The 27,988-nt window shown below is 51.2% G+C and overlaps 2 protein-coding genes across 4 annotated transcripts; one reads left to right on the top strand and one right to left on the bottom strand.

Annotated features, from left to right (window-relative positions):
- The first annotated feature begins 51 nt into the window (after positions 1-51).
- On the top strand, positions 52-14,182 carry ALG1 (ALG1 chitobiosyldiphosphodolichol beta-mannosyltransferase). Of its 2 annotated transcripts, XM_081089855.1 has the most exons (13): positions 52-282; positions 1,426-1,503; positions 1,673-1,776; positions 3,191-3,339; positions 4,774-4,863; positions 5,435-5,545; positions 6,536-6,657; positions 6,861-6,899; positions 7,195-7,254; positions 7,980-8,090; positions 9,342-9,456; positions 10,564-10,639; positions 11,660-14,182. In XM_081089855.1, exons 1-13 carry the CDS (start codon positions 75-77, stop codon positions 11,789-11,791), a joined length of 1,395 nt encoding a protein of 464 aa, XP_080945981.1. In that variant the 5' UTR covers positions 52-74; the 3' UTR covers positions 11,792-14,182. The 2 variants fall into 2 exon arrangements, with proteins under 2 accessions (XP_080945981.1, XP_080945982.1); XM_081089856.1 differs by lacking the exon at positions 7,195-7,254 and having other exon boundaries at positions 70-282.
- Positions 13,376-27,716, bottom strand: EEF2KMT (eukaryotic elongation factor 2 lysine methyltransferase; the record flags this gene model as incomplete). Of its 2 annotated transcripts, XM_081089858.1 has the most annotated exons (8): positions 27,619-27,716; positions 25,097-25,156; positions 22,888-22,968; positions 21,578-21,679; positions 17,326-17,459; positions 16,944-17,239; positions 15,526-15,675; positions 13,376-13,564 (listed from the first exon to the last, which is right to left on the bottom strand). In XM_081089858.1, the coding sequence occupies exons 1-8, from the start codon at positions 27,712-27,714 to the stop codon at positions 13,464-13,466; spliced, it is 1,020 nt and encodes a 339-aa protein (XP_080945984.1). In that variant the 5' UTR covers positions 27,715-27,716. The 2 variants fall into 2 exon arrangements, with proteins under 2 accessions (XP_080945984.1, XP_080945985.1); XM_081089859.1 differs by lacking the exon at positions 15,526-15,675 and having other exon boundaries at positions 13,464-13,564.
- Between the last annotated feature and the right edge of the window lie 272 nt (positions 27,717-27,988).

Below are 27,988 nucleotides of genomic sequence, written 5' to 3'. Positions count from 1 at the left end.
GGCTCGATGTGCGGCTGCGCACAGCGCGCCCGCCGGAGGGAGCGCGGTCACGTGACTGCGACCAGTCGGCCAAGATGGCTGCCTCCTGCGTGGCGGTGCTAGCGCTGTCCCTGTCGTTGCCGCTGCTGCTGCTGATCGCGTGGAAGCGCTGGCGGCGGGAGCGCATGGCCCGGCACGCGGTCGTCGTGGTGCTGGGCGACGTGGGCCGCAGCCCCCGAATGCAGTACCACGCGCTGTCCTTGGCCAAGTGTGGCTTCTCCGTGACCCTCCTGGGGTTCTGCAGTGAGTGCCGGGGATCTGGGAAGGCGGCAGCTTGATCACCTGTTCTCTCTCCTCCCTTGGGCAGCTCTCCGCGGTGCACGAGCCCGCTGTTGTCCTGGACAGCTGCTGCCCGGTTTCTGCGCAGGCTCTGCTGGGTGGGTCTGCGTGAACAGGCTAAGGGAGCTGTAAACGAGCGCCTGCCATATGCCAGGACAGTGCTAAGCTAAATGGACTCATTGCGTAGTTCTCACTGAACCCTCCTAGTAAGTGGAAAGGCGGGCTGGAACCCACGTGCGTGTGACCCCAGGGCCAGTATTGGTAACCGCGTCTCTGCGGCTGCTGTTGTCAGGCTGCGTCTGAGGAGACAGGCAGCCTGTCTCCCCTGCCTTCCTCTTTGCAGAGCTCTGCAGGCAGATGTCTTTCATTTGCACAGCATGTCCAGCTTTCCCCTCAGTGTGTAGCGTCACGTGTGTCTGCTCCTCCATCCTCTTCCGTGTTGACATTGTTAAAGGGCAGCTCATTCTATATGAGTGGAAAGCAGTAATAAGAGCACTGGTTGCCTTTGGTCTCTGTTTAGAGTCTGCTCTCTGAGGGTGGGGGGTGGAGTGGGACTTCATAGGGGTCTCCCTGTGGTGGGATAATTCCACCATCCAGGGAATCTAGATCAGTTTGAGGGGCTACTATGTGCCAAGTATTGTGTTACCTAAAGGTGAATAGGATTCAGCCCCTTCCTCTGTGGGCAGTCTAGTGGAGTCTGGACAAGAATTGGCCTCATTCTCTGTTCTGGCAATTGAGGAACAGAATTGTTTGGAAAGTCCTATTTTCTGCCCTAGCTGATTTGGCTCAGTGGATAGAGCATCGGCCTGTGGACTGAAGGGTCCCAGGTTCGATTCCGGTCAAGGGCACATGCCCGGGTTGCAAGCTCGATCCCCAGTAGGGGGCATGCAGGAGGCAGCTGATCAATGATTCTCATCATTGATGTTTCTATCTCTCTCTCCCTCTCCTTTCCTCTTTGAAATCAATAAAAATATATATATTTTTTTTTTTAAAAAAGAAAAGTCCTATTTTCCAAAATACTCTCCACTATTTTGCCTGAGCTGGCAGGTCATCTGTCTTTAAATTAGATTGTCCTGTCTGGTTCATTAAAGGGGACATTCTTTTCAGACTCCAAACCCCACGATGAGCTCTTGCAGAGTGACAGAATTCGGATTGTACCTTTGACAGAACTCGAGAGACTTGCAGGTAGGGTGCAGCACACTCCACGTTTCTGTGTGTGTGTGTGTGTGTGTGGCGGGGCGGTGTGTGTGTGTGTGTGTGTGTGTGTGGCGGGGTGGTGTGTGTGGGGGTGCTGGTGGTGTCTGCAAATTGCCAAGAACTCTTTTGGTAGTGACGGCTGTTTTCTGACTTGCAGTTGGGCCGCACATTCTTCAGTATGGAGTCAAAGTTGTATTTCAGGCAGTGCACTTGCTGTGGAAGTTGATGTGCAGTGAGCCAGCAGCCTACCTCTTTCTCCAGGTATATGACAGCCCTGCTTCTTTCTGTGAGAATCACTGTTAACAGTTCTTCTTACTTTCCAGCCTTTAAAAATGCACAGGTTGGTAAATAAATTGCACGTCTGTGTGTATAAACTGTTAAGGATATGAATAGGAGACTAGAGTATGTGTCCATTCTGTTTATGGTACCCATCCAGTTTACTTTTCTGTGTCATCACAGGTAAGTCTCATGTTGTACTTATTACACATCTAAGTGTTTTACATGTGTTAACTCATTTAATCACTGACAGCAATCCTAAGAAATAGGTTCTTATATTACATTTTAGAGATTTTAGAGATGAGGAGACCTAGATCCAGAGAAGTTTAGTAAGTAGTCCATTGTTACATAGCTAGGAAGTGCTGGAGGCAGAATTTTTTGTTTTGTCCATCTTTACCCAAGGGTATTTTATTCTATTGAGTTTTGGAGAGAGTGGAAGGGCATGGGGTGGCGGGCGGGGGCGGGGGGGGGCGGAGAGAGAAACATTGATTGGTTGCCTCCCGCATGGGCCCTGACCCGGGGCTGGGGATTGAGCCTGCAACTGAGGCATGTGCGCTTGACTGGAATTGAACCTGTGACCCTTCAGTCTGTGGGCTGATGCTCTATCCACTGAACTAGACCGACTGGGGCTGGAGGCAGCATTTGAACTAGGTAGTCAGTCTGGCTCTGGACTTATGCTCTTAACCTCTTCCCTTCACTTTTTAGCATATAGAAACACCTTTTTTTATTTATTTAAACATTTTTTTAAAAAATTGATTTTAGAGAAAAAGGAAGGGAGCGAGAGGGATAGAAACACCAATGAGAGAGAAACATCGATCGGCTGCTTCCTACACACCTCCCTGCTGGGGATTGAGCCTACAACCTAGGGATGTGCCCAGACCAGGAATCGAACCGGTGACCTCCTGGTGCACAGGCTGACACTTAACCACTGAGCCATACCGGCTGGGTAGAAGCACCTTCATTTAATTGGCTGATGTACCCTAATTATTTATTTAGTCTTATTTTATGGTAAAAGAGTATCAATGAATATATGTTTTGTGCATAAGTCTGATCTCTTTCTTGGGATCCATTCATAGGAGTGGAAGTGCTTGTTCAAAACTGATGCACTTTAAAATGCTGTGGTGTGCTACCTGATAGTCCTAGAGTAAGGCTGGGCCAATTTATCCCCCACCCAAGGGGATGCCTCTTCCCTCACACAGTTGCCACCTAACTAAATGTACCTCCTTGGTTCGATGACCTGGGACTTTTCAGGTTGGTCAGTTTGTTTCTTTTATGACATTTTATACCTTTTTTAGTGAAGAAGAGGGTCTTCTGGCTATCGATCGTGTACATTGCACCCAGTTTATTGTCAATGATGGTCTGCTTTCCTCCTCTTCATTCAAGTCTCTCTTTTTCCAAGAACCCCCCTGGCCTGCCTGCCATTGCTGTCTGCTGGTTTGTGGCCTGCCTCTGTGGGACCAAGCTCGTCATCGACTGGCACAACTATGGCTACTCCATTATGGGTCTGGTACATGGCCCCAGCCACTGCCTTGTTCTGCTGGCCAAGTGGTGAGGGTCTGGAAGGGTGGTGCAGATACCTTCCCTAAACTGTGGTAGGAAAAAGGGCCTGGGGGGAGACTCAGTGAAGCTGGTTCCTTATATACTCTGTGGGGTAAGGGCTAGGCTGGGGAATTGGGCGGATGCTGGTTAAAAGTGATGGAAACAGGCCTAAGCAAAGGACGCATTTGATGGCTCATGAAACAGAAAAGTCCAGAGAAATGGCTGACTTAAACTCAAAAATGGTGTTATCAGGACCCCTTTCATCTCTCTTTCCACACTCCCTCTGGGAGGTATTTCTCAGGTTCTGGGAGCTCCCCTTGCTGTCAGCCTCACCCTGTCAGACTCTGGAGAGAGTGAGCCTCTGATTGGCACCTGCCATCCTGTGACCTCACACTGAGGCCAGGAGCTGTTGCATCACATTGCCTCAGGCTTGGCACAAGTGCTCCACTGGGAGAGCTGGGATCCCAGGTGTACCCAGACCAGATTCCCAAATAAACACGGGCTGCTGCTGGAAGATAGGGACACAGGCCACCGTTTAATGCGGCTGATGAGACAGGGAGAGGGAAGAAGGGCCTGTGGTTGCAGGTTTGACCAGGAGCAGGCAGAGTTGGTCTGTTCTGAGTCCCAGTATACAACACCTGCCTCAGCTGGGATTTGCAGCCTCCCCTGACGGGTCATTCTCTGATGGTGGTAACAGCAGTGGTGGCAGCAGTAATTATTGAGCACTTGCTGCATGCCAGGCTCAGTCCAAGTCCTTTATCCCATTCAGTCTACACTACCCCCCTTTTACAGGCCGGGAAATCAAGGCTGAGAACCATTATGTCTCTTGTCTCACAGCTAAAAGTGTGTGGACCAAAATTCAGGCCCAGGCTGTCCAATTCCAGAGCTCTCTGCATCCTGAGTTAGCAACAAGCCCCGATACACCAATGGTGTTAACCTGAGTCTCATTCCCCCTTTTCGGTTCTCTTTCAGTTCTGCCCTATCATCAGGTTGCAAGCCTCCATTTGGAGCAAAACTGTTGTTGACACCTCTCTGTCATTTGCCAAACTCCTCTGTAACACATGGGGAGCATCCTCAGTCCTACAGCCTTTATAGGGAACTAAAGGCTAAAATTGCAGGGTAGCTAATATTTAATAACAGGAACTTTATTGTATTTCTTCTTATGGCAAGAGAGAGTGGATTTTCCCTTCGGTAGCATATATTGTTTCCTTTGAAAGTAATTGTATTTAAGCTGAGAAGCGATACAATGTAAAGAAAGATGTGAAGGAACAGTAGCACAGGTGGAACTCAGTACAAATCCTGGGAAGTTACCTTGCCAGTGACCCGATTTGGGAGACCCCAGCTCTGCAGCCTCTTTTGTATGGAAAGGTTTCTCGTCACATGGTGGTTATGGTCATGGGGCCTGGCCAGGGCTCCTGGCTGAGCAACACTGTGTCTTTTCAGGTACGAAAAGCTTTGCGGACGCCTCTCCCACCTGAACCTGTGTGTGACCAGTGAGATGCGGGAAGACCTGGCAGAGAACTGGGGCATCAAGTAGGGACCTGGGGTGGGCAAGGGGCCCCAGCTTGGTTGGTCCCAGCTGCAGTGCTTGCTGTGTCATGTTGGCGAGGCATCTGGAAATATCCAGGGGCCTGGGAGATGGTTATTGTCTTGAGAAGTTGAGGGAGGAGGAGGTTGGAGTTTCTTTCCCAGCCAGCCAGATGGCCCAGGCAATTTTTAAATATATATGTTGGTTGATTTTAGAGAGGAAAGAAGAGGGAGAGAGAGATAGAAACATCAATGATGAGAGAGAATCATTGATTGGCTGCCTCCTGCGTGTTCCCCACTGGGGATCAAGCCTGCAACCCAGACATATGCTGGGAATTGAACTGTGACCTCTGGTTTTTAGGTCGGCACTCAATCGCTGAGCCACACCAGCTAGACTGGCCCAGGCAGTTTTGATGTTAGAACTTCTCTTTCTGATTCCCCAAGTAATTCATAGCTTATTATTGTCATTGTCTGAGACTTGGATCCCCCAAGTGCCCTTCTTTTTTCAGATCCTCCTGGGTCTTCTATTCCTTAAGCCCTTCTCCACTCCTAGAGCCTCCCTCTGATCTCTTTGCAGAGCTGTGACTGTCTACGACAAGCCAGCATCTTTCTTTAAAGAGACGCCCTTGGACCTGCAACACCGGCTCTTTATGAAGCTGGGCCGCACCTACCCTGCACTCAGGGCCAGGTAGGTCTCCTGTCTTCCATCTTCTCTTGTGTTCGCTGCTGTCCTGGCTTCTCCCCCGCCTCTTTGCTGCAGACTTAGGAATCCACTAAATCTATGGGTTGGCTAACTATGGCTCCAGGCCCACTGCCTGTTCATAAATAAAGTTTTATTGGAATGCAGCACATTCATTCGCTTACGCATTGTCCACGGCTGCTTTCACACTACAACAGTGGAGCTGTTACAAAAGAGATCAAATAAAAGCTTGAAGTGTTTATTCTCTGGCCATTTAAGGAAATGTTCGGCCTGCACAAGGCTGTGGGCATTTTACCCTCCTGCCTGCAGGCTCCTGACCCCATCGCGGCGTCTGTGGACCTGTGTGATCTGTGGGGTCTCCCAGGGCTCAGGAAAGGCTCTTTAGCAGCAGTTCACACGCCAGTTGTTCACTCCTTTCAGTAACCTGGAAGCCAGGTGGGAGGTCACAGCATCTTCATCCTAAGTCAGTGGTCGGCAAACTGTGGCTCGCGAGCCACATGTGGCTCTTTGACCCCTTGAGTGTGGCTCTTCCACAAAATACAGACTTCTGCGCATGGGCCACGAAGTTTCAATCGCACTGTACATGCACGCCCGCACGTGGTATTTTGTGGAAGAGCCACACTCAAGGGGCCAAAGAGATGCATGTGGCTCGCGAGCTGTGGTTTGCTGAGCTGCAGTTTGCCGACCACTGTCCTAAGTTGAGGGAATGATAAGAACAGGAAGCTGGTGAAGGCTGGGGCTGAGTCGGTCGTGTCTGCTGTTGTGACCTCAGCACCTAGCAACCAATAAATATTGATACAGAAAGCAAGGCACATGTCTGTGCCCTGGCCTAGGGTTGTAGGGTTGGCTCGGTGTGGCTGACATGGCCATACCCTGACCTTCGGGAGCTTCGGGGCCTCGCTCTGGTGGGCGATGGCCGTCCTGGGGCCTGTGGGCCTGCTCTGTAGCATCTTACAGGCTCTGTCTCTGCTCCTTCAGCTCAGATCCCTTGGACCCAGCCACGGAGAGGTCGGCCTTCACGGAGCGGGATGCTAACAGCGGGATGGTGACACGTCTTCGTGGGCGGCCGGCCCTGTTGGTCAGCAGCACGAGCTGGACAGGTCTCAGGATCCCCCTGTGCACTTGGGGGCTTGTATGAGCACCTGTCTGAGCCGGCATTCTCCTTCCTGCCAGGCCTGTGCCACCCACATACATTTGGGGTGCCCTGAGGCCCTGATGAGAAAGGGGAGGGCGTTGAGCTGGTTGGGATGGGGGCGGTGGGAGAGATTTAGAAACCAGCGTGATACTGTCTCTCTTCTTGTAGAGGATGAAGACTTCTCCATCTTCCTGGCAGCGTTAGAAAGTAGGTGTGTGGCTGTGATCAGGAGCTGGGCTTGTCAGGGGCCGTTGAGCTGCGTGGTGTCCTCTGCAGAGTGTCCCTCCCCCCTGGGCTGCAGGGTGGGCAGCCTGGGCACTTGGGTGGTGGAGGTGGTGGCTCCGAGTCCCCATTTGGGTCATTGAGTGACCAGGCCCAGAACTGAAGTGCCGTCTCTGGGAGAGTGACCTTGTGTCTGGAATTGTCTCTCCGCATTCCCCTCCCCCACCCCTCCCTCACTTGAGTAGACGATCCTGGTCATCATGCATTTTCTTAAACACAGAGTTTGAACAGCTGATCCTGAATGGAGAAAGCTTGCCTTCTTTGGTCTGTGTGATAACAGGTACTGCCTGGGACCCTCCATGTTCCTGTATTTGGCTTGGGGGCAAGGAGAGGGGAAGGCATCTGCCTTTCTGGTGTGCCTCTCCTATGTCAGGCACGGAATGTCCTTGTTTCCTTAATCCTCATGGCAGCTCCCTGACGTAGGTTTTTCTACACCTAGTTGACAGCGGGGGAAACTGAGGCTCAGAGGGTCTCACAGCAGGGCCTGGGGCCTGGGTTTGAATCTGAGCTTTTCACTTTTTCAGTGGTTTGCAGGTGTTTCTTTAAAAGAGACCACTGTCTGACATAAAATTGCTTCCAGAGTAGCCCAGTGGGAAGAGAAGCAGAGCTGTGGTCGGAGGAGGGTCCTGGGCCAGGTGTCCCACCTTCCGCACTCCCCTCCTCCTGGCCTCTGGGCTCCCAGGGTGGCAGAAGCCCACTGCACATGCCATGCCACCTGGGACTCCTGGCGAGGCACAGGGCAGTCCATGTGAGAATCGGTGTCTAATTAGCACTCTGGCGCCAGGCCAGAGTTTATCCTGGCCACGCTCACAGCCTGCTGGGTGCAGGTTGCCATGGCCTCGGTGGTCAGGGTGCACACCCCTGGAGGGTTGTTTCTGGAAGGGGCCAGATGGGAGTTTGATTGGAGTTGAGGAGTGTGGGCTTCCTTGGCAGGGGCTTCTCAGGTCTGGGCCATGGGTGGAGCCAGAGGCGGGCCAGTGCAGTAACTCCGATTTTCTCTGAAAGGCAAAGGGCCTCTGAAGGAGCATTACAGCCACCTCATTGGCCAGAAGCATCTCCAGCACATCCAGGTCTGTACCCCATGGCTGGAGGCTGAGGATTACCCCCTGCTTCTAGGTAAGGATGCCTGGCAGGAGGCCTGGGGCGGGGGTGGGGGGCGTTGGAGGGGGGTGGTGGGAGTGACAGAGGGGGTGCTGGGCTGAGGTTTAAGAGGGAATACTTTAGGGCTGGAGGACAGACTTTTTCTGAAAATGACAAGATTGTAAATATTTTATTGGCCTCTGTTGCACATTTGTTTTTGCAACCCTTTAAAAATTAAAAGATATTCTCAGCTCAAGGGCCATACACACGTCAGCCTCAGGCTGAGTTGGGCCTGGCCTTGGGCCCTGCTCCAGGGGCCACCTGGGACAGAGATGCTGCTTGCCAGGAACCTGTCGGAGGAGCTGCTGACTGAACTCCAGGAAGGGAGGCTGTTTCCTGGTGTGCCAGCTCCTCCCTGCCCGGTGGGCTCAGGTGCTGTTTGCCAGGGATTGTAAGAGGTTTATGTCCTTTTAGCCTCCACGCCCTCCGTTCAGTCCTCCTCTTCCGTCCAGGCAAGAGGGCTGGGCTGGCTCTGGTTGGGGCCCATTGTTCCCAAGTGCCGGAGGGCAGTGCCGAGATGAGGTTTAGGCATATTTCGAGAATGTCCTCCCCTTCTCTTCCCGTCTTCATTACTCTGGGGAGGGCAGAGTTGGCCTGGTACTGATGCGTCTCCAAGGCTCATCTTCCAGCAGAGAGCCTTTGTAGGCAGGCATTTCCAGCCAATACTTAGTGAAGTGAGCTTGTTTATTTGGCTTTATTTTCACAGCGACAGCTGGTTTTCTGTTGTCTGCTGTGGGTTCAAAATTTTTCTAATTATTATGATAAAATATATATAACAAAGTTTGCCATTTTAACCACTTTCCCATTTAAAGTGTACATACAACTCAGTGGCATGAATTATGTTCACAGTGTTGTGCAATCATCATCACTGTCTGTTTCCAAAACAGCCTCATCACCCCAAGCAGACACTCTGAATCCATTCAGCATAATTACTGTGGGTTCTTTTAAAATAAATGGTGGTTAAGTAGGAAAAGGGAGTCTGTTTAAATTAAAATGTCAATGATAGACAGGTAGTTTTCAGATAGGGCTGCGTGGCCAGGATTGGACACTGTGTGTCCCCACCCTGCACCGGATGCTTGGCCGGCTCCAGCCAGTTTTATGAGGGGTTGGGAGTGTTTCCCACTTCCCACTCCCCACCAGAGGCGTCGACCCACAGTCCTCACAGCACGTGTGGTCAAAGGGAGCATGGCCAGTGCTCTGACGACCCCACCCTCACCCCCTCCGCAGGGTCAGCGGACCTGGGCGTCTGCCTGCACAAGTCCTCCAGCGGCCTGGACCTGCCCATGAAGGTGGTGGACATGTTTGGATGCTGCCTGCCTGTGTGTGCTGTGAACTTCCGGTGGTAGGAGCGGAAACCGAATCTTCTGGGAGTTAGGTTCTGAGATTAGCAGCTGGGGGAACCAGTGTGGTCAGAGCTGCCCCCCAGAAAGGCTCCACCTCCTGATCGGGGCCGCTCAGCCAGGTGGCCCTGGGAGTGGGAGTCCCCGGGTGGGCTGAGTCCTACTGCAGGAGTTGGCTTCCGCTTAGAGCTCATGTTGAAGGAAAACTACTCGTCCTCAATACTCAACTCGGGGCTTGTGCTCAAAGGATAAAGCGGTGGCTGAAATTGCCTGCACAGTTTACATGATTTTATTTCTCTCTCCCTTTTGTCTGAGCTCATTTACTCTTATTCACATTAGTCAAATGAGTGTAATTCTGTCTGCGCTCTTCCTGGCAAAGATGGGGGTTTGGAGAGGACAGTGTGAGAAGAGGCTCTAGAACAGCTGTGGGCAAACTACGGCCCGCGGGCCGGATCCTGCCCGTTTGAAATGAATAAAACTAAAAAAAAAAAAAGACCGTACCCTTTTATGTAATGATGTTTACTTTTAATTTATATTAGTTCACACAAACACTCCATCCATGCTTTTGTTCTGGCCCTCCGGTCCAGTTTAAGAACCCATTGTGGCCCTCGAGTCAAAAAGTTTGCCCACCCCTGGGCTAGAAACTGCTCTCCCATGGGCTCATGAGCCAGCCTCTGGACGGAAATCAGGATGTTAGACCCTTGTGTGAGCTGAGCACTGCACTCTGGGGTTACCCAGAAGTCACCCGTAATGTGCTGCCTCCAATGGGGTTGCCTTTTACCTTGTTTCTCTGCCGCATGGTTAAAAAACAAGCAGAACCCACTGAGCGTGTCCTCACTGTAAAGAGCAGAGAGCAGGAAAGGCTCATGTCCAACCCCCCCCCACCCCATGCCCCCAAATCGGTTTGGATTTTTGATATGTACCTTCCCAGGTCTATTTTCTATTCAGATGTCAAATCTAAGACCAGATTCATTGGAACCAGACTGACTGTTCCTGACCCCTAGCTTGGCCTGTGGGTGGGAGTGGTGGCATGGGGGTCCAGGTGGGCACCTTGGAGTTCTGGTGTCTTCTCCAGGCAGCTCTCAGGCTGCCCTCGATTCTCTCTGCAGCTTACGTGAGCTTGTGAAACATGAGGAGAACGGCCTGGTCTTTGAGGATGCAGAGGAACTGGCTGCTCAGCTGCAGGTAGCGTGTCTGCCGCTGTGCCAGGTTTGCAGAGCCTCAGGCTGGCACTGGGCCAGGCCCCTGGACTCCGTGAGCCTGCGCCGGGTCTGGGGAAAGGCAGCAGGAGGGAACCGCGGTCCCAGAGGTTGGGCCTCAGTGGGCCCGGGGGAATTCAGGCACACTCCACCTGCTGCTGGGTTTGTGGAGCTTATGCCACGCAGATGATGGTGCACAGGTGGACGGTCATTTAGGGAGCAATGGCTATCCGGAGGGAGAGTGAGGAGTGAAGGGAGCTTCCTAGACCAGCCTTGCAAGATGGACGGGAGTCTTCACAGGATACTTATTTCTTATTACAAAAAGTCATGTATCATCATTTTTGATAGTTGAGACATGGGTGGCAAACTTCCTTGAAAGGCCCAGCTAGAAAAATCTGGTGTGACGGTGTTTCAGTAAAGCTCTGTTTACAAAGACAGGTGGAAGGTCCACTTCAGCCTACAGACGACAGTTTGCAGATACCTGACTCAGTTTAGTGAAACTGGAAAGAACACAGACATTGTCTTGTTTCCAGCCCATGGGCTGGACGGTGCTGGGCAGAGACTGAGGGGTGGGTGCTCTTGGAGGAAGGAACAGCATGGCAGAGGCTGGGGCTACTGCAGGTCAGTGTGTGGATGGCGAGCACTGCAGCTTGGCCGAGCTGTTGAGTAGGAGGAGTAGGAAATGGAACATGGCTGGGTGTGAGGGGTCCAGTAAGACCAGTGAGGGAGGGGCTGGCTGGGCCAGGGAGGTCAGGCTCAGAGATGTTTGAGACCAGTTTCTCACAGTGTGGAAACTGGGCAGGCTGGTGCAGGAAGGCCACTGGAGGCTCCCAGCCACTGGTGGTGGTAGTGTGGCCACAGAGGGAGGGTTTCTAAATCACCGCCCGGACAGCTGTGTTTGGGGTGCAGCTGTGTTTGGGGTGCAGCAGAGGTTCAGGCTGCTGGGAACAGGGGTGGGGGTCTCGGGAAGCGGTGATGAGGGAAGTTTTTGTCATTTTTCTTCTAGATGCTTTTCTCAAAGTTTCCTGATCCTGCTGGCAAACTGAACCAGTTCCGGAAGAATCTTCGGGAGTCCAAGCAGCTTCGTTGGGACGAGAGCTGGAAGCAGACAGTTCTCCCTTTGCTTGTGGACACATGACCCCTTGGGCCAAAGACTGAACCCTCCTGAGCATGTCCTGGTGTTGGATGTCACAAAGAGGAAGACCCTGAGGCTCATGCAAACTCTGCCTTGCTCTCATTGGCTTCCCACCAGAACCGTGCTCCATGTCCCTCCTCCAGCCTCTTCCATCTGCTTGTTCCCTGCGCAAACTGTGTAGAGCAGCGCCTCCCAGTGGATGGCAGTTGAAAGGATAGCAGCAGGTGCCATGCATGAGATGAAATTATTCCCCCCCACCCCTTTCTTTAAACTTTATTCAAACTTTTTTAAAACACTTCATGACAGCCAGGTTTGCTGTCATGAATTTTGGCAGTTTCATGACCACTTTGGTCAATAAAAAGTCGTATGGTCATTTTCTAAGTTGCCAGACAGTCTCAATTCAGGACAGAGAGGTGAGGGGAGCAAGAAAGTTTTCATTTAATTGGCGCTGGTATAGATGGCTTCCCATCCCTGGGGACACCCAGTTGCACCTCTGTGACGGGGGGGATGTGCTTTTCTCGTGCTGGCTGCTCCAGTTTTGGGAGGTCCATTCTACACAGAATCTGTTGGAAGCCTCATTGCTTCCTGTTTTCTTTGAGAATGATTTAAATACCTCCAGACAGCCAGGCTGTGGGCCTGTGCTCAGAGTGCTAGGTGCATTGGGCTGTCACAGTCAACAACATTAACACATCAGAAACGGAGGAGAAATCTCAAACCAAAGGGCCACAAGAAATTCTCAATAAGATGGAGAAGGCTGTCTACCAAGTGAAGTGCTAGTTCCCGATGTATATTGTCAGAGACCATTTCATTGCTCTTCATGCTTTATGAAGGGTAAAAGGGTTTGGGTGATTGGAACCGTTAAGGGGAGAGGATCTGTAATAAGGAAATCTTTACAGAGCACTGGAGTATGAGTCCCACATTTTCCTAAAGTAGGGAAAGAGGTGTCTGCCTCGCACCTCAAACTCCGGGAGGGAGCTTCCACAGCTCTACATGTGAGGCTTACCCTGTAGGAGGGGATGTGGGGTTGGCACATCTCAACAGCCAAGAGGCTTCCCACACAAGCTGAGGAAGGGCCAGCCTTCAGCTTGGAATGAACTTATTCTAATGACTGGGAATCTGTGGCCCAGGAAACTAGTCCAGCCTTGAGTCACTTCTCTCTCTCTCTCTCCTTTCTTCCCTCTAGTTTACTTTCCTGTTAATTGCCTGTGGTCTATTCAACATCTCTTTGTCCCTGTTTTTGTCTCCTGGTGTCTGCCTCTCTCAGCATCTGTTCTGTCATGTCCCTAATGTTTTGATTCCTGCCTTGACAGGGGCACCGCGGCCCCCACACTGTGAGCAGAGATGTGCCATGTGTACTGTAGGATGTGTGTCCAGAATGGAGGAAAACATACTTGATATATATGTTTTGACCTGCACAAGTGGAATGCTTATCTCTGAGCCAAAATTTTCATTTCTGATTTATGGTGATTTGCTTACAACCAGAACTGCTGACAGAAAGGGGTACCCCCACACTTGAACGGTTATATTTCATTAGAACAAAGTTGGTGGTTCCTGATTCAGAATTGAACACTCTTCAAACATTTAAGTCCAGGGAAAGTTTTATCAGCTTTCCCACATAAAAATTCTTTCCCAAGTGATTTAATTTTCGTGGTAATTTCCCCAAACATCTGCAAACCTACAGCATTAGTTTCAGAATTTCCATCTCCGAGTGCTCTTCGTAGGGAAATAGCTTCTGGTTGTGGCGAGGCGCTGCTTCCCATGAGATCCCAGCCTTCCCTGGAAACAGAACATATGTGTCTCAGGATGGTGGGGTCTGGGGACAGGATGTCGCCTGTCAGTGCAGGGCTGCCGAATGGGCCTGGGGGTGGAGAGTGGGGGAGGGTACAGATTTTCAAGCCCCATCCAGACATCTAGAGTCAGTCTCTGGGAGCAGGACCAGGAATCGTGTTTTTAAACACTTCATGACAGCCAGGTCTTTGCTGTCTCTGCCCATCGGCCATGCCCATCCCCAGAAGGTCATGGCCTGTCTGGGTTCCCTGTAGCTCTGCACCTGTCCTACACCTCATCGGGTGCAGCCAAGATCTGAACCCGCTCTGCCTGACTGGTCAGCACGTGCCTCCTCACAAAGGCTGGACACGAATTTGAAGGGGCAGCCACCCTCTTCATGAGCACAGATGTCTGAAGAGCCACTGGTGAGGTTCATTTTGTAAATTTTATTTTGAATGAAAAATTAATATTTAAAAAGGAAATGAAAGGAAATAAAAGTGTGGCAGCATCTATGATCCTGCTGTCCAAGTATAACAACTGTTAACTAGTGTCTATTCCAGATTTCCCCCACGTGAATAGTAATATAAAGGTGATTATTTTTTAAAATAAAAATTGGCTTATACTATTTATGCTGTTTGGTACTTCGCTTTCTTCATGTAAAATATATTGTAGATTTTGATGGTTACCAGACGGGAGGGGTTGGGGGATAGGTGAAAAAGGTGAAGGGACTGAGAACTACACATTGGTAGTCATGGAGATGTAAACTACAGCAAAGAGGATATAGTCAATTATATTGTAATAACTATGATATTAGATGGTTACTAGATTTATTGGCGTCATCACTTTTTTTTTAAAATTTATTATTGGGGGAGGGGGGTCACAAGATGGTGCGTGGTTTACTGCCCAGGGAATTGCCGGCGTCATCACTTTTTAAGTTACATAAATATATAACCACAGGGTTGTACACCTAAAACTAATATGTATTAAAAAATACATACTGTAGATACTTTCCCTTATAAGTCCCATCTCCAGAAGGACTTCATTCTTTTCGAGGCTCACAGTACTCTGCCAAGAGGACATGGGCACGTGTGGGTGGGTGTTCTGGTGGTCTCTGTGTTTGTCAGCAGAGGCTGCTGCGGTGGGGCTTTGCTGGGGGAGGGTGTTGGGGCAAATGGGTCCTGCACTGTTGTCAGGTTCCGAGATAGAAGGCCTGGTTGGGCCTGGCAGGTGGTGGGAATTGCAGGGCAGTGGGTGTGGGGTGGGAGATTAGGGGTGGAGAGCAGGAGTTACTTAGCCTCCCTACACCCATGTTTCCATGGGCAACAGAGGATGACACCCCTCCAGCTGCTAGAGGGGCTGGCACATGTCAGGTTTGGGGACAGTGCCTGGGCCGCAGCAATGCCAATTCAGGGCTGTAAATGGCAGACTCCTCTCCCTTCTGAAAGTCACCCCTTGTTCTTCCATTTACTGTGCATTTAATCCAGTAATAGCAGCTCCTGTTTTCCTGGGCGTTCCTGTGAGTCAGGCCCTGCTCCACCTCAGGTGGATGTTTCCACTGTATAGATGCCCCGGAGGCAGTGCCAGCTCAGCTCCACCAGGGAGGGTGTTGGAACCAACTCTAGAGCCTGTGCCTGACGGCAATGTGGTCTGAACTTTGTCTACCCTGACACCACTGGCATCCGCCATCCCGTCCACTTTACAGCCAATGAAACCTGCCCTAAACCCATGGCAGGGCTGCTGGTCCCAGCCCTCTAGGGTCACGGTGTGCGCTATCTCTCCCTGGGAGCCTGCTCTCCACACTGCCTCCTCTGCTGACTTCAGGGCGGGAGTTATCGCCCAGCCCAGCTTCTGATTTGTCGCTGGGGCCCCATTCTTTCACTTCCCTGGTTTCAGCCTCACTGGAGTCCTGTGTGGGGCCAGCACAGTGGCCCCTGCAGGCTGGACGGCCTCGCAGCCTGTCCTGGGCTCACCTAGCTCAGTGGTGAACAGCCGGCATGTCTCTGGGTTGCGGATGGTGAAGGCAATGTAGGCGTCAGGAGCCTGCCGGTCCTTCTGGCAAGCAGAGAGTGTCTGCAGGACCCTGACCAGCGAGAGGACAGTTTCTGGGCAGTACAGCACATCTGCAATGAAAAACCCTGGGTCACTAACAGGGACTCCCTCTAGGATTCAGGACCCCAGAATGGCGAGTGCTAGGTTGTGCCAACCTTGGTAGCAGGTCAAGGGGCAGGAAAGCAGCAGTTCTATTAGATGGAAAGAAAGTTATGTATGTATAAAAAGAAAATCCTTAGGAGAATGAAAGCTGCTGAAAGACAAGGCAACAACTGAAAAATATCAAGGACTCACTGTTGTTCCTTAAAAAAAAAAAAAAAAAAAAAAAATCAATTCTTTAATAAAGCAAACCTGAGTCTGCTTCAGACTTCTTGCGTCTTTGCTCTCTGCGGGGTGGGGACCACCTCGCTCCGGCCTGACAGCCAGGCTTATAGGGATGGTGCCACCTTGGGGTGTGCTGCTTGGGCTCTGCGCTCCGGCCACTGTGTGCCTATGGGTCTCAGGGCTGTGGCCCAGGACCAGAGGTATAGACAGTTCTGTCAGCCAGGGGTTGAGGTGAGCTTGGCAGAGGATAAGGGGTCTGTTGGTGGCCAAGCCAAATGTCCCTTCTCTCAACGAACCTGTCCTTGCACTAGAAGCGGGGGGTCCCCTCTGTGGGGACTTGTTTCCGAAAGACACGGTGTGCATCTGGGATAGAAACATGCAGGAGCTGTTCTCCTCAGGGCCACACAGACACGTGGCGATGGTACCGAGCACAGGGAAGCCAGCGCTGACAGAGGTGGGGTACTCGGGGCGCCTTCCCTGACTCAGACTCCACTATGGTTGGACAGTGAGCCCCTGGGTTCCCGTGACACACAGGGGACTCAGACAGTCCTGGGAATACTATGCAGTTCCTGTGGCCCTGAAAGGACAAGGCTGCCACAGTCATTTCCCACCCCCTCTGCCGGAAGATGGGGCTGCTCTCACTACTTGACTTAGGTTCTAGATGGCAACTGAGTGGCCTCCCTCAGGCTCTGGAGAGGGACACAAAGGTCAGACCACCGTGGTGCCCTGGGGCCTGCTCTGCTCATCCCAGGCCTTGCGGGCAAGAGCCAGGTTCATTTATCTGCTAGAACCACTACAATGGGAATGCAAGTAGCCACTTGATCAAACAGGCGCATGTGGCTTTAGGGCACCCCAGAGGCACACCCTGTGCTTTGACTTCACTCTGGAGGCTCACAGTGACCCTTCCAGATGTCTCATCCATCTGTACCTCCCTGACCCTGCAGAGTCCATGGTCCCCTTCCCTAAACTGACAGTGGGTGGAGCCACGGGGAAGCCACAGGGGGCTGAATGGCACCTGCTGCGATGATGACGTCTGGCTGGAAGGCAGCGAGCTGAGGGGCCGTCACGATGTCCCAGTCCAGCTGTGCCACTGTCACCCTGGGGCTCTCTGTGTTGTGGGTGTTGTGTCCTGGGTGCTGCGCAGGGGCGGTGGCATCTGACTCTAACAGGAGGCCATTGAGAAGGATGTTCCCTCGGAGCTGCTCGAGGACAAGGCTGTGACAGTCACTGAAGACATATGCTCTAGGATGGCACATCTTGCAAATGGCCAGGCCTGTGAGTCCGGCTCCACTGCCGAGCTCTAAGACAGTCCTGAGTGGGAGAAGGGGACACGTGTTTGAAATCGTGCTGGGGAAAACTCGCCTTGGTACCCTGCCTGCCCTGTGCCCCGAGGTCACCTGCGAGTGAAAGCCGCTGGGTTCTCTATGGCCCATTCTGCAAGGTAGAGTGCAGCATTCCACGTGACCAGGCCGGTGGTGCCATGGGAAATGATGGCTGAGCTCTCAGAAAGTGTGACTGAGTCCCCGGAAGGCTGGATGGAGACAGGTAGAGAGATAATCCAGCTACCAGAAGACAATAAGCTGGCATTAAAGAGAAAAAAATCACAGCAGGTGGATGGCTAAATAAACTGGTATGCCCATGCCATGGAATACCACACAGCAATAAAAAAGAACAAATTGTTGACACATGCACCAACCTGGATGGATTGCAAGGGCGTTATGCTGAATGAAAAAAACCAATCTCAGAAGGTCACATACTGTGTGATTCCACTTATCTAACATTCTCAAATTACAGAGTTGTGGGGACAGAGAAACAGATCAGTGGCGGGGCTGCCTGGGGTAGGAATGGGGACTAGCCATGGGTGTGACTATGAAGGGGTGGCCTGAGGGAGGTCTTTGCCGTGACAGAACAGTTCCGTGTCTTGACTGTGGTGGTGCCTGTGCAGTCCCCACATGTGGTGGATGACACAGATTTACACACACACTGTGCCATGTCAGTGTCCTGGCTGTGATGCTGTGAGTGCCAGGTGTTTCCGCTGGGGGACACTGGGGAAAGGGCACGTGGGCCTCCCTGTACGATTTTTGCAGCTTTCTGTGGATCTATAGTTTTCTATAATAATAAAAGCGTAATATGCTAATCAGACCAGATGTCCTTCCGGACGAAGCCAGGGCTGGGAGGGTGGAGCCCCTTGCACGAGTTTCATGCGTCAGGCCTCTAGTTAATAAATAGAAGTTACACCTCTCTGGTACCATGAGCTACATGTGAACAATCTCAGTGTATGGGGCTTCCTGAGTTCAACCTGACATCTGGGGCTGGGGGAGTCTCTGGCCTTTGAAGTTTCCTGTCATTTCCATCCCCAAAGCAGGTGGGGACACCATGCTTGGCTTACTGGCATGTGTTTCTTGGAACATCCAGTCCTGAAACATGTTCTCCAACCTGGGGCTGCTGAGAATGACATCCCCAAGATGCAATCACCCACTCTCAGTCTTCTATTAAGACTGGGGGTGGGGAAAGGAGGTCTGCTTCAGATAGATTGGTCAGAGATAGCTTTTTTGAGGGGGTCACATATAACCTGAGATGTGGGTGAAAAGGAGAAGTGAGGCATGTGAGGTTCTTGGGGGAGAGTATTCAAGTGCAAAGGCCCTGAGGCAGCATTGCAGTTAGTGAGTTCAAGGAAGAGAAAGAAGACCAGGGGGCTGGGGCTCAGGGAAAGCAGAAGGTACCAGACAAGAGAGAAAGGCTGGGGCAGGGAATGTGGGACTCACAGGCCACCTAAGGAATTAGGATTGAGTGATGGTGCAAAGGGAAGCCACTGGTGGGTTCTGAACAGGTGAGTGACATGATCGGATTTACCTCAAATCAGGGGAATCACTCAGGAGAATTTGGGGAAGATGGCTGCAGAGTACTTTTGAATCTTCCTGCATCCTTACATCAATAACAGATTGAGCAGTGAGATAGGGACAAGATTTACAACAAAGTATCTATCTCTGTGAGCCTGAAAATATCAACAGATGAGGGGAAACCACAGGCATAAGCCTCATGCTCATTTTGTCTGTGGAGACAGAAGAGGGAAGCAATGGGGCATGTGGCTGACCCGAGGACAGGAGAACCCAGAGCTACAGGCATTCATCGGGATGCAGGGGCCGGCCAAGAACAGCAAGAACACCTAGGAGGGAACTTGACCACCCGAGGTGGTCAAGGACTACACGAAGGAATATGAGAATGAAAACAAAACTAGATAAAGTTAAGAGAAAGAGGAGGTGAAATGAAGTGATTTTTAAAAATAGAAAAGAAGTCCGGCTGATGTGCCTCAGTGGTTGAGTTTCAACATATGAACCAGGAGGTCATAGTTCAATTCCTGGTCAGGGCACATACTTGAGTTGCAGGCTTGGTCCCCAGTGTGGGGCGTACAGGAGGCAGCCAATCAATGATTCTCTCTCATCATTGATGTTTCTTTTTCTCTCCCTTACTCTCTGAAATCAATACAAATAAATTTAAGCCCTAGCTGGTTTTGCTCAGTGGATAGAACAGCCGTGGGCAAACTACGGTCCGCGGGCCGGATCTGGCCCGTTTGAAATGAATAAAACTAAAAAAAAAAGACCGTACCCTTTTATGTAATGATGTTTACTTTGAATTTATATTAGTTCACACAAACACTCCATCCATGCTTTTGTTCCGGCCCTCCGGTCCAGTTTAAGAACCCATTGTGGCCCTCGAGTCAAAAAGTTTGCCCACCCCTGGGATAGAACATCGGACTGCAGTCCTGGGTTAGATTCTGTTCAAGGGTACCTTGGTTGCAGGCTCTTCCCTGGCCTGGGGGCCTGGTCAGGGCTTGTGCAGGAGGCAACCAATCGATATGTTTCTCTCACATCAATGATTCTCTCTGTCTTTCCCTCTCTCTTCCACTCTCCCTAAAAAATCATTGGAAAAATATCCCCTGGTGAGGATTAACAACAACAACAAATGTGTGTGTGTGTATTCTTCCCCACGCCCCCCCCCCACGCCCCAAAAAATAAAAAATAAATTAAGAAAGAGATTGCTATGGGATGAACTGTGTCCCCCCACCCTCCCAATTCATATGCTGAAGTCCTAACCCCCAGCACCTCTGAATGTGACCTTATTTGGAGACGGGGTCTTTACAGAGGGAATCAAGTTCAAATAAGGTCCTGACTGCATCCTTATATGAAAAGGATACCAGGACATCGAAACACCACAAGGGATGATGCTGTGAAGAGACAGGGAGGAGACGGCCACCTGCAAGCCGAGGAGTGGCTGGACACAGCCTTCCCTGCAGCCCTGCTAACACCCTGACCGTGGAGCTATAGCTTCCAGAACTGTGAGGTGATACATTTCTTTTGTTTAAGCTACATGTTTTAAGGTCCTTTTTAATGAAAAACAAAAGCAAAGAACAAGTACTAAAAAATTATAATTTAAGAAAGCATTCCTGAAAAAACAAAATGACTTGAAATAACACGGAAGGATACAAACATTGCTCCTGGGATCACCAGCCCCCAATAATCAACCCAAGACACATTCTAGTAAAATGACTGAACTCTGAAGAAAGAAGACCCTATGCCCATCGAAGAGAAAAGGGAGAGAAAATTAGATTATCATCAGGCTTTCCCACAGCAATGCTTCATGCAAAAGAAAAGGGAGAAACATATTTAAGAGACTCAAGGAGAGAAAATATGGGTCAGAATTCAAGTATAAATGGCTCATACTGTTATCAACATGTAAGAATGCAGGGAAGGTCAATCCCAGAAGCCCTCCTTAAAGAATCTATTAGAGAACAAACTTCAGACAACCAAAATGGCTAGAGAGACGTCAACATGTGGATTGAGGGGAGCTCTAAAGACATACAGATTGAAAAGGAAGAGACTATGGGATGTGTGCTAGGTCATGCATGTCTATGCCCGCCCCCTGGGCCCCGTGTCTGTTATGTTACAAGGCAAAGGGATCTGAAGATGTGGTTAAGGTTACAGGACTTGAGATGGAAAAATTATCCTGGATTATCTGGGTGAGACCAATTTTATCATCTGAGCCCTTAAGAGTAGGGCCTTGTGAGCTGGCTGCCAAAATTCTGTCTTTTGACTGAAGTGATGGTTACCAGGGTGGCTGCCTTGCAATGATTCAATAAGCTGTATATTTATTTTGTGTGATTTTCTGTATCTATGCTTTATTTTATGGTAAAAGGTTAAAAACAGACAAAAACATCCAAGATCCCTTTGACTGTTGTGTGCAGAATGGATTTTTGTGGGGCATGAAGCTGGAAGACCAGTCAGAAGGCTGTGACAGTGGTCCAGGCTGGTGAGGATGGGGGGTGGGGGGGGGGGGGGAGAGTGGGAAGTGACTGCTGTCCTGTAACACGCACTCATTAAGCATTTATTGGGGACTGTTCCTCCTATGTAAATACTACACACAACCTAATTTAACTCCCAGCCACCCCATAAAACAGGTACTATTATTTGTCAAAGTGCTTGATTTACAGATGAAGAAACTAAGCTCAGAGGCGGTTAACTGACTCCACCTATGACCACAGAGCTGATGAGTCAGGGTCCGAACCCATGGGAGTCTGCTGGAGCCTGAGTTGTAACTGTGTGCAGAGGCGGGTGTCTGGCCTGTGGGGGGAGGAAGGCGCATGGCTCCTACCAACAGATAGCTCCTGTGGCACTGAGTGGGCTCCTCGGCTGTCAGGATCTCTGCCAACGCCTCGTACAGCTCGTCCAAAGGCTCTTCATGAGCAGCTTCGTGCTGGGGGTGGTGGAGCGAGAGCTTCAGCAAGAGCATTAAATATGGACCCTCATGATTCAAACAAAGGTCCTGTCTATTTGCCTTTACTCTGACTTCTAAAAACGACTGGAGGATTTTCACCAAACATGGTGAGGCAGATTGGGATGGACTGACGTAACATAGGCTACCTGGCATATAAAAAATTCACTCAGTGGGGGGACCTGGGTATCTCCAAGAGGTACAGAGAGGGCGAGGGTGAGAATAAGGAGTAATCGATGGCAGCAGAAACGGAATGGCATGGGAGCTGCTGTGTGTCAAGGACAGAGAGTTCTGCCCTTTGACCATGATGTCTGGGATGGAGAATACAAATGGTGCTTTTAAGTGGGCCCGGGCAAAAGGCACAGGATGGGCACTCCACACTTCAGGGTGTGGCTTCATCAGTGGGCAACCTGTCCTGCGCCCCAGGGAGGTGGGGTGGGGTGGGGGGCATCGGTGGCCTTGCTCCCCCTAGTGGTGTGGGAGAGACCTGCTGGTGAGAATGAGGGATGGAGGCAATGGAGAAGCTGGGATCGCTCCATGTGCTAAGCATGGGTGAGGCACGGCCCTTTTATTCAGAGGCCAAACAGGTCAGGCCTGCTACTGACCACTGAGGTTTTTGTCTTACTGAACTCCAGTCTAACATGAAATTCAGCAAATTTGGGTTCAACCTTAAAATCCATCCTGTATCAGTCAGGAAAAGAGCTATTCCAGTAGTTCATTGGGAGGAAGGTAGTAAGGGGAACTAGTTATAAAGGCATTGCAAGACCTAAAATCTCTAACAAGGACAGTGCAGCAATCCAGAGATTGGCAACAGCAGGAAACTGTCAAAACCTCTCAGGTGGGAGAAGAGAAGGGGAAGGTGGGGATTCGATGCCCAGGGCTGCCCGGTAGAAATGACACCTCACACAGGGACCACAGAGGAGATGCAGCTGCTGCTGGAGATCCCTCGAGGCAGAGAGGGAGAAAGGCCTTGGCGTTCTCTTTCCGCCCCCCAAGGCCTTTCATTGGTTGAACCCAGCTGGGAGACAGCTGCCTAGGGAGCACCTGCCATACGGGGTTTGCAGAGGAGGCAAAGGGCATGGGACGGATCTGAGCTCCAATAAGCAAAGCTGGGCAGAGGGCCCACTTCTGGAGAGCCAGCCAAGTGCCAGATGCTGTCTGGCTACCAGGCAGACATGCCCACCACTGACCTTTCTGATGAGCTCCGAGAGAAAGCACCGGGCATACTTCACAGACGGCGGATGCTTCACGCACAGAGGATGTTTCACGGTCTGTGACAAGGGACACATGTGAGTTGCTGAAGAAACCCGGCCTGAAGTCTCCCATGGGCTCTACGTGACTACAGAGCAAACCCCAGTTACCCGATCCTTCAGCAAACACATACAGACACAAAGGTTCTGGCTCTAGGTGATTCTCATGCATCTGAAAGAGTAAGTCTTCAGAATAAGCCCTTTCCCAACACTTCTCTGCTGCAGCAGCACAGGCTGTGGCGGTGTTTCTAACACCCATTCTGGGCGGGTACGTGAGGCACACAGACCCAAGCAAACACCCTGCTATTGACTGAATGTTTGCATCTCCCCAAATTCATATGTGAAATCTAACATCCAATGCAATGGTTTTATGAGGTGGGGCCTTTGGGGGGTGATTAGGTCATGCAGGTGGTGCCCCCAAGAATGGGATTAGTGCACTTATATGAGAGACCCCCATAGCAGTCCCTTGTGCCTTCCACCATATGAGGATACAATGAGAAGATGGCCCTCTATGAACGAGATAGCAGACCCTCAGCAGACACTGAACTTGGCACCTTGATCTTGGACTTCACAGCCTCTAAAACTGTGCGAAATAAATTACTGTTGTTTATAAGCCATGCAGTCTATGGTATTCTGTTATAGCAGCTGGACTGGTCTAAGACACGCCCCTTCCCAGGGCAGCCAGCATGAATGAGAGTTTGTAGTAAGGGCAAGTGTGGGATTGCCTGGCTCCATGGAAGAGGCAAGAGCCCAAATGGTGGAACAAGGCAGATTTGGCACCTGTCCTCCTGGAACTCATATTCCAGCCAAGGAGATGAGCAGGAGCCAGACCATGATGAGTGCTCTGGTGGCCAGGGCAGAGGAAGATGGGGGCTCCACCTGGGACGTGGAGGAGGGGAAAGGGGGCTCTCAGGGGTGACAGTTCAGTGGAATCAAAAAGCTGGAGAAAGAGATCCAGGCAGAGAGAACAGCTTAAGCAGGCTCCAAGGTGGCCACAGCCTGGCATTTTGGGAAGGAGGGCAGGGTGACAGGAGCAATGAGAGTAGGGACCAGTTCCAGGGGGCCTGTTGGCTGGAGGGACATTATTTTACCCAAGGGCAATAAAATACCCACACACTGCTCAGGGGCTTTCTAGTTGGCTGGTGTTAGGTGGGGTAAGAATCAGAGTAGCCTACAATGAACAATAACCTTGGACATCTCTGAGCTCACAGTCCTAAATACTAGATTGCCCTGAAGTCTTCCCCAGTTACAGCTCCACCTTCTCTACTTGGTGGTCAGAAGGATACCCCTGGTTTACCTTCCACAAAGGAATTCTTTTTTTTTTTTTTTTAATCCTCAACTGAGGATGAGAGAGAGAAAGAGAAAGAGAGAGAAAGAGAGAAAGAGAGAGAGAGAGAGAGAGAGAGAGAGAGAGAGAAACATTGATCAACTGGTTGCCTACCGTATGTACCCTGACCTGGAATCAAAGCTGCAACCTTTTGGTAGACGGGACTATTCTACAACCAACTGAGCCCCATTGGGTTCCTTGGAGGGCTTAGTGGTGGGAGGAGGATCTGTGACTCCCCTGAATTTGTATTCCAAATGTATTCTGATGCTTTTTTTTTCTGGGGGGAGAGCCCATAGCTTTGGGTTTTGAGAAGGGTACATGACCCTTCAGAGGGTTGAGAGCCAGGGGGCAATGTAATCTGCACTTGATCCACATGGCGAGGGGCAGGTCAGGCACAGTGGTAGTTCCACATATACCCCCACCCACATGCATCTTAGAATCCAAAACTCAACTCCAAAAAGCAGGGGCCCACCTACATCTGGAAAAGAGACACAAGTGGGCAAGACTTGCATCTTTATTTTTCCCTTAAATGTAAAGAAGAAATTCTCTGAACAGTTAGCAAATGCTAGATGTTCCCACAGCTGTCACTTGTTTTCTCTGTGGACAGTTTAAAAAACATCTGCCGGACTCCCACCTCTCAAGTAGATTTTTGTATATTCTGATATCTTCATCTAAGACAGAGCTCTCTGAGGTGCTCCCACCCAAATGCAGAGCCTTTCTTTTTAAAGGAGACAAGCACAGGCACTGCACTTCTGTCCTGTCCTCATGGGCACGTCAGGAGGCTGGTGACTGCATCCCAGTGACTGACCCTGTGATTCTTACCTTCTGCAAAATATCCAGCAGCAGCTCAGAACCGGAATCCCTTAATTTCTCTTCTAGGCTCTATTTGGAGATAGATTGGGGGGGGGGGGGAGAGAGAGAGAAATCAAGACATTTTCACAGGAACATTAAACATGCAATAGGACATGTTGGAAAAGTGCTAAGTGATCTCTCCCCAGGGACCTGGGTGGGTGAAAGCCTGACCTTGACAAGTCTCAGGTTATACCTGGATGAGTCAGAGAAAGAATATCAGGAGATAGACTCATGGTTTGCATTAGCCCTGGCTGCTAAGCCTCGCCTGGGTCACAGACCGGCTTGGTGGCTGTCCTCGTCAGCCAGGAATTACAGTTAGTCAGGACGTCAGCGCCTGGTGGGCTTGCCTTGGACTTGACACTGAGTTAATGTGCAACTGCCAGGCCCAGCTTATACACTGTCCTCTCCTGCAGGGGGCTGACTCCTGGTAGTGAGCTCAGGCTCCAGAATCAGGCAGACTGCCTGGCTGGTGTGCAACCCTGGGCAGATCCCTTTGTTTCTCCAGAACGACTTATCACATGTTGTAAGACCTGGCCCTGGCCTCTCTCTCACCTCACTTGCCGTCATCCATCTCACCTCTGCTCATGTCACTCCAGCCACACTGGCCTCCTTACTGCAGCTTGCTCTCACTGGCAAACCTCTGCACTCCCTGCTCCCCAAGACCTCCCACAGCCCACTGCTTCACTGTTCAGGTCCCGGCTCAAATTTCCCCTCTTGGAGGCCTTCCCGGATTCCCCTCCTTTGATGAAACATTTCCTTGTTTTATTGACTTTATAGCCACTGCTATCATCCCGTGGCGTTTTCTTTTTTCTTTTCTTAAATATATTTTATTGATTCCTTACAGAGAGGAAGGGAGAGAGATAGTCAGAAACATCGATGAGAAACATCGATCAGCTGCCTCCTGCACACCTCCCACTGGGGATGTGCCCGCAACCAAGGTACATGCCCTTGACCGGAATTGAACCTGGGACCCTTCAGTCCGCAGGCCGACGCTCTATATACTGAGCCAAACCGGTTTCGGCCCGTGGCGTTTTCTTATTTATTCATTTACGTGTTTATTCTCTGGCTCTCCCATCTGAACAAGGCCTCATCTGTGTGCTGCTGATCCTGGTGCCTGGCTCCTGGGAGGCAGTCAGTAAACATTTGGATGGAATAAACATACTAGCTAACACTTACATCCATTTACCATGAGCCAGGCACTGCCTCAGATACTTCACTGTCATGTACTCCTGATAACAGCCCTTTGAGGTAAGCATCCTGTTTTACTAATAAGAAAACCATAGCCCAGAAGTATGCAGTCACTTGCCCAAGGTCACACAGCTTGTATGGGATTGGGCCAGGATTCCAAGCAGGAGGCTGTCTCTCAGGTCTGCACTCATACCTCTCTTCTAGTCAAACAACCTGTGTGGCAAAACACAATAGCAATAGTACCCACCACATGGGTGTTGTGGGCCAGCCTAAGCATGCATTTAGCATGGTCCTGGTACAGAGTATGCGCTTATTTTATGTGAACAATTTTAGCTGCTATGGAATTGGGTCCCATAGATGCTGTTAGAAAGGTTTACATTTTGGGTTAAAAATGTACATATCCCTTTGTGACTGGAAATGAGCTCTCAGAATGCTAAATGGTTTATGTCAATAAAATACAAATGACTAAAGAGGGGAAGACCCGGGAAGGATACATATCCAAACTGAGTCATCCCAGTGAGCTCACCGCACATGAATTATAAAGGAGGCAATGTCATTGGAAATCTCCTTGGCAGGAGGAAGCTGCTGCCATGCCATTGGCCTGTGCAGTGGCAGGTCCCCAGGGCCGGGAAGCGGGGACCTCCACCGTCTATTTTCTGGCAGGCTTTGTCCCTCCCTGTTTCTTCCATCCGAGGCTGAAGGGCCTCAAAGTTGCCTGTGAGACGATTTTGTCCAAAGCTGATGACAAAGATGAAAGCACCCAGGGGCGCGCGTGTGTCTGTAATTGGGTGCGGGGGTTGTCTGTGATCTGGTCACTGCGCTCATTGCAACCTGATCTCCAGCTGTGCTGAGGCCTTGATTGTTAACATGGGCAACAGCAGCTGTTTCTCATGACCGGGATGATAACTGGCAAAAAAAAAAAAAAAAAAAAAAAGTCATGAAAATTATTGGGAACTGTCCATGACCCTAAAAACCTGAGTGAAAAAGGGAGTTGGGAGGAAACCCCGCATTCCTTCAATTCGTGGGACCCAAGTCTGCACAGGTAGCGGAGGGCGGGAAGGGCCCAGAGGGGAGGGAGCTGATGGCCGGGGGAAGGGTGGGCTTCCCAGGGGCGCGCAGGTGCACCTCCTGCTCTCCGCCACCAGCCCGCGCGGCCCGGGCGCAGCCCCAGGACGAGGACCAGAGGTATGGCCCCGACACCCGAAAAAGCCGAGGCCGTCCCGTGGCGGGGAGGGAGCCCGTAGCGCCCCCCTCACCAGTCCTGCGCCCCCCGCCGCTCGCACTCAGCGCGCCCCGCCGCCCACCTGCCAGGGGAAGGAGCGCAGCGCGCGCGCCGCCAGGAAGCGGCGCTCGAAACTCTGCAGCAAGCGCGAGGCTTCCACGCTCTCCTCCGGCGCCATGACGGGGCGGAGCCGCCGCGTTGCTCCGGAGACGGGGCGGAAGCGGGGAGGAGCCCGGAGGAGGCGGGACCAGCCTAGGCGACTGGCGGGGGCCGAGGGCGGGGCTTGAAGCGGCCAGAGAAGGCCGGAGGGGGCGGGGGCGGGGTTGGGGGCGGGGCCAGGCGCGCTCGAGCTCTGGTTGGAGAGGTTGGGTCCCCGGGTGTGGTTTGGGGGGGAAGTCAGGGCGTTGCGGGCTCTGGGAGGCGGGACTTGGGGAAAGTTGGAGGCGGGTGCC

This window comes from Myotis nattereri, assembly GCF_964212035.1.
Source record: "Myotis nattereri genome assembly, chromosome: 4".
Taxonomy (NCBI): Eukaryota; Metazoa; Chordata; class Mammalia; order Chiroptera; family Vespertilionidae; genus Myotis; species Myotis nattereri.
The sequence above is the reverse complement of the archived record's forward strand: the minus strand, read 5'-3'. Positions and strand labels throughout refer to the sequence as shown.

What these genes read in the sequence shown, in the direction of transcription:
- ALG1 (XM_081089855.1), top strand. Translation starts at nt 75, where the DNA reads ATGGCTGCCTCCTGCGTGGCGGTGCTAGCGCTGTCCCTGTCGTTGCCG. An exon ending in AGAACTCGAGAGACTTGCAG is followed by an intron (nt 1,504 to 1,672) that starts GTAGGGTGCAGC and finishes TCTGACTTGCAG; the next exon opens with TTGGGCCGCACATTCTTCAG. An exon ending in GCAGAGAACTGGGGCATCAA is followed by an intron (nt 4,864 to 5,434) that starts GTAGGGACCTGG and finishes ATCTCTTTGCAG; the next exon opens with AGCTGTGACTGTCTACGACA.